The sequence below is a fragment of the Eucyclogobius newberryi genome, unplaced genomic scaffold, assembly GCF_026437365.1.
Source record: "Eucyclogobius newberryi isolate DKJ021-1_F unplaced genomic scaffold, fEucNew1.0.hap1 SCAF_19, whole genome shotgun sequence".
Taxonomy (NCBI): Eukaryota; Metazoa; Chordata; class Actinopteri; order Gobiiformes; family Gobiidae; genus Eucyclogobius; species Eucyclogobius newberryi.
In genome coordinates, this window is record NW_027315823.1 from 3,341,009 (window position 1) to 3,343,187 (window position 2,179).

General features: G+C 42.2%; 1 protein-coding gene across 1 annotated transcript in view; it reads left to right on the forward strand.

The window, feature by feature from the left end:
* Positions 1–1,909, forward strand: part of mgat4b (alpha-1,3-mannosyl-glycoprotein 4-beta-N-acetylglucosaminyltransferase B) — a 57,853-nt gene extending 55,944 nt beyond the window's left edge. Inside the window, exon 15 of the mRNA XM_072451452.1 lies at positions 149–1,909. Coding sequence (XP_072307553.1) covers positions 149–172 — 24 coding nt within the window. The 3' untranslated portion in view covers positions 173–1,909. The remainder of the gene's footprint in view (positions 1–148) is intronic.
* Positions 1,910–2,179: the final 270 nt, after the last annotated feature.

Consider the following 2,179-nt stretch of genomic DNA (forward strand, 5'->3'; position numbering starts at 1 on the left):
GCAATGTGGGTGAAGTATCTTGCCTGAGGAGACAACAACATTTCCTCTAGCGCTCCTTTATATCGCTAAATCTAATCTAGGACTGAATCTAGACGGGAGAAGGAAAGGATAAACTCACTCTTCTTTGTTTGTTTGTTTTTTCTTCCAGATTTTCATCAAAAAAGCCGAATGAAGGAGTCCTTTTCCCTCTGTTATGACTGATACCTCAGAGACTCTCACAGAGCTCCACCCACTGCTCACCCTGCAACCGAGGACGCAATCGAGGACGCGACCGAGGACGCAACCGAGGACGCGACCATGGAAGAGAACAAGGACACAACTAAGGACACTATCACCAACTAAGGAAGCAACCAAGGAAGCAAGAAGGACGCAACCAAGAATGCAGCCAAGAACCCAACCAAGGACATAACCAAGGACACAACCGAGGACACAACCATTGAGGACGCACCCGAGGGAGTAACTTAGTACTTCGAGCTTTTCTTCCGTCCTTGGTTACGTGAGTTTGTAAATCAGGGAGACTTGGAGAAACTGCTTCTTTGAACTTGAAGGTGCTGGTCACTTTTATAAGACAAAATTGAATTCTTTATTTGATTTAAAGCAGAACTTAGCAACTTTCCCAGCCTAAAGCAGCGTAGCGTCTGTGTAATGTTTACCAAGTTGTTCTAGGTGAAAATAACGCTCTATCTCCCCCTGCTGGACGTCTGTGAGACAGGCACATAAATCACACTTCGTCCACCCAATGGGACGCTCTACAGAGGAAAGGACATTTGTTAGAGCAAAAAGGAGACTGGTTATACTGAGTTCTGCTTCAGTTTGAACTCAAGCGTGGTTTGATGCGTGTCTTGCCTTAAAATAGGTTGAGTCCCTTCGACCCAGCAACTTAAAGCTTTCATATTCTACCATGAGTTTTTGATACGATGCACTTCATGAACAAATCTGGCTGCAGTTGGTTATTCGTCTCATTCAGCCATTTGAGTTATTCTATATTCGCAAATGTCTGACTTTAAAGTGGGACTAAATATAAACCTTAAATGAAGCGTACTGTTCCATTTTCTACCAATTAAGGCCTAATTAGTGTAGGGAGTGTTTGTATAGTTAGACTCTGCAAGTGCTTTTTAAGAGGCCTGTGACGTCTAAGAAGCTCTGACCTCAGAAGCGTTGGACTTTGAGTTTCCTTCACAGTGACAGGCAAACTGAGAGGGATTGTGTTTAATATTTTACTGTTGCACTTCCCACTATAAGAGCTCCTTTGGACCGTCGTTCGGGCTGAGACGCGATTGTTCCTCCTCCAGACTCGATTGGATCAGTCAATTTCAAATGCTCCACACTTTTGGGGATAAACACGTTATGCCAGCTTTGGGAAAGACATTGGGCCCAAACGGTCTGCTTTAGTTTTCCATTCGCGTTCATTTTATTTAAGGTATTTAAGCTTGTAAAAATGTTTCAAAAAGTCTGAGTAAAGCGGAATATGGAAGCTTTAAATGAACTACAAGTCCCAGAATCCTTATGTGAACTACATCAATCACATCAATTTGCAACTCGAATTCCCACGATCATCTTCAACAACGGCTTCCTGACTCTTTCTTCTCGACCTTTCTAGACTACATCTCCCAGAATCCCACACTGCTTCCTGTTGCTCTTCCCCGCACACACAAACTACTGAAGTGAACTTTTCCCACTCTTCTCCCGAGGCCTTTCTCTGATGTGCTGTCTCACTTTTCTACAAAAAATGTGAAAAAACGATATGAAAACAGTGAGTGACTGAGTGAATATCTCCTGTAGCGCCCCCTGGAGTCTGAGTGAGTTAGTGCGTTTGTACAGTTTTTATTTGAAAAGCACTGGATCGATGCCGTTTCTGTTTTAGGATTTCAATTTGGTCCTGTTGTAATAAAGAATATTATTTAAACCATGGCGTGTGCGTGGTTCTCATTTTATCCTGACACTTTTTGACTAAATAAATTAAATCTCTAGTTGATTACTTGGACAATAAAGGATTATCTTATCTTATTTGCATGATTCAGTCCTAGTTTAGCCTCATCTTTCTACATTTTTGTCCTGAATCCAGTTTTTCCTTCCGCTTTATCTGGGCCTTTATTTCAATAAAAGGGGAGCTGGACTTTATTGGAGACATGTGAGTATTTGGGACAGTACAGGGATCAACTGTCCCGAGAGCCTTTTA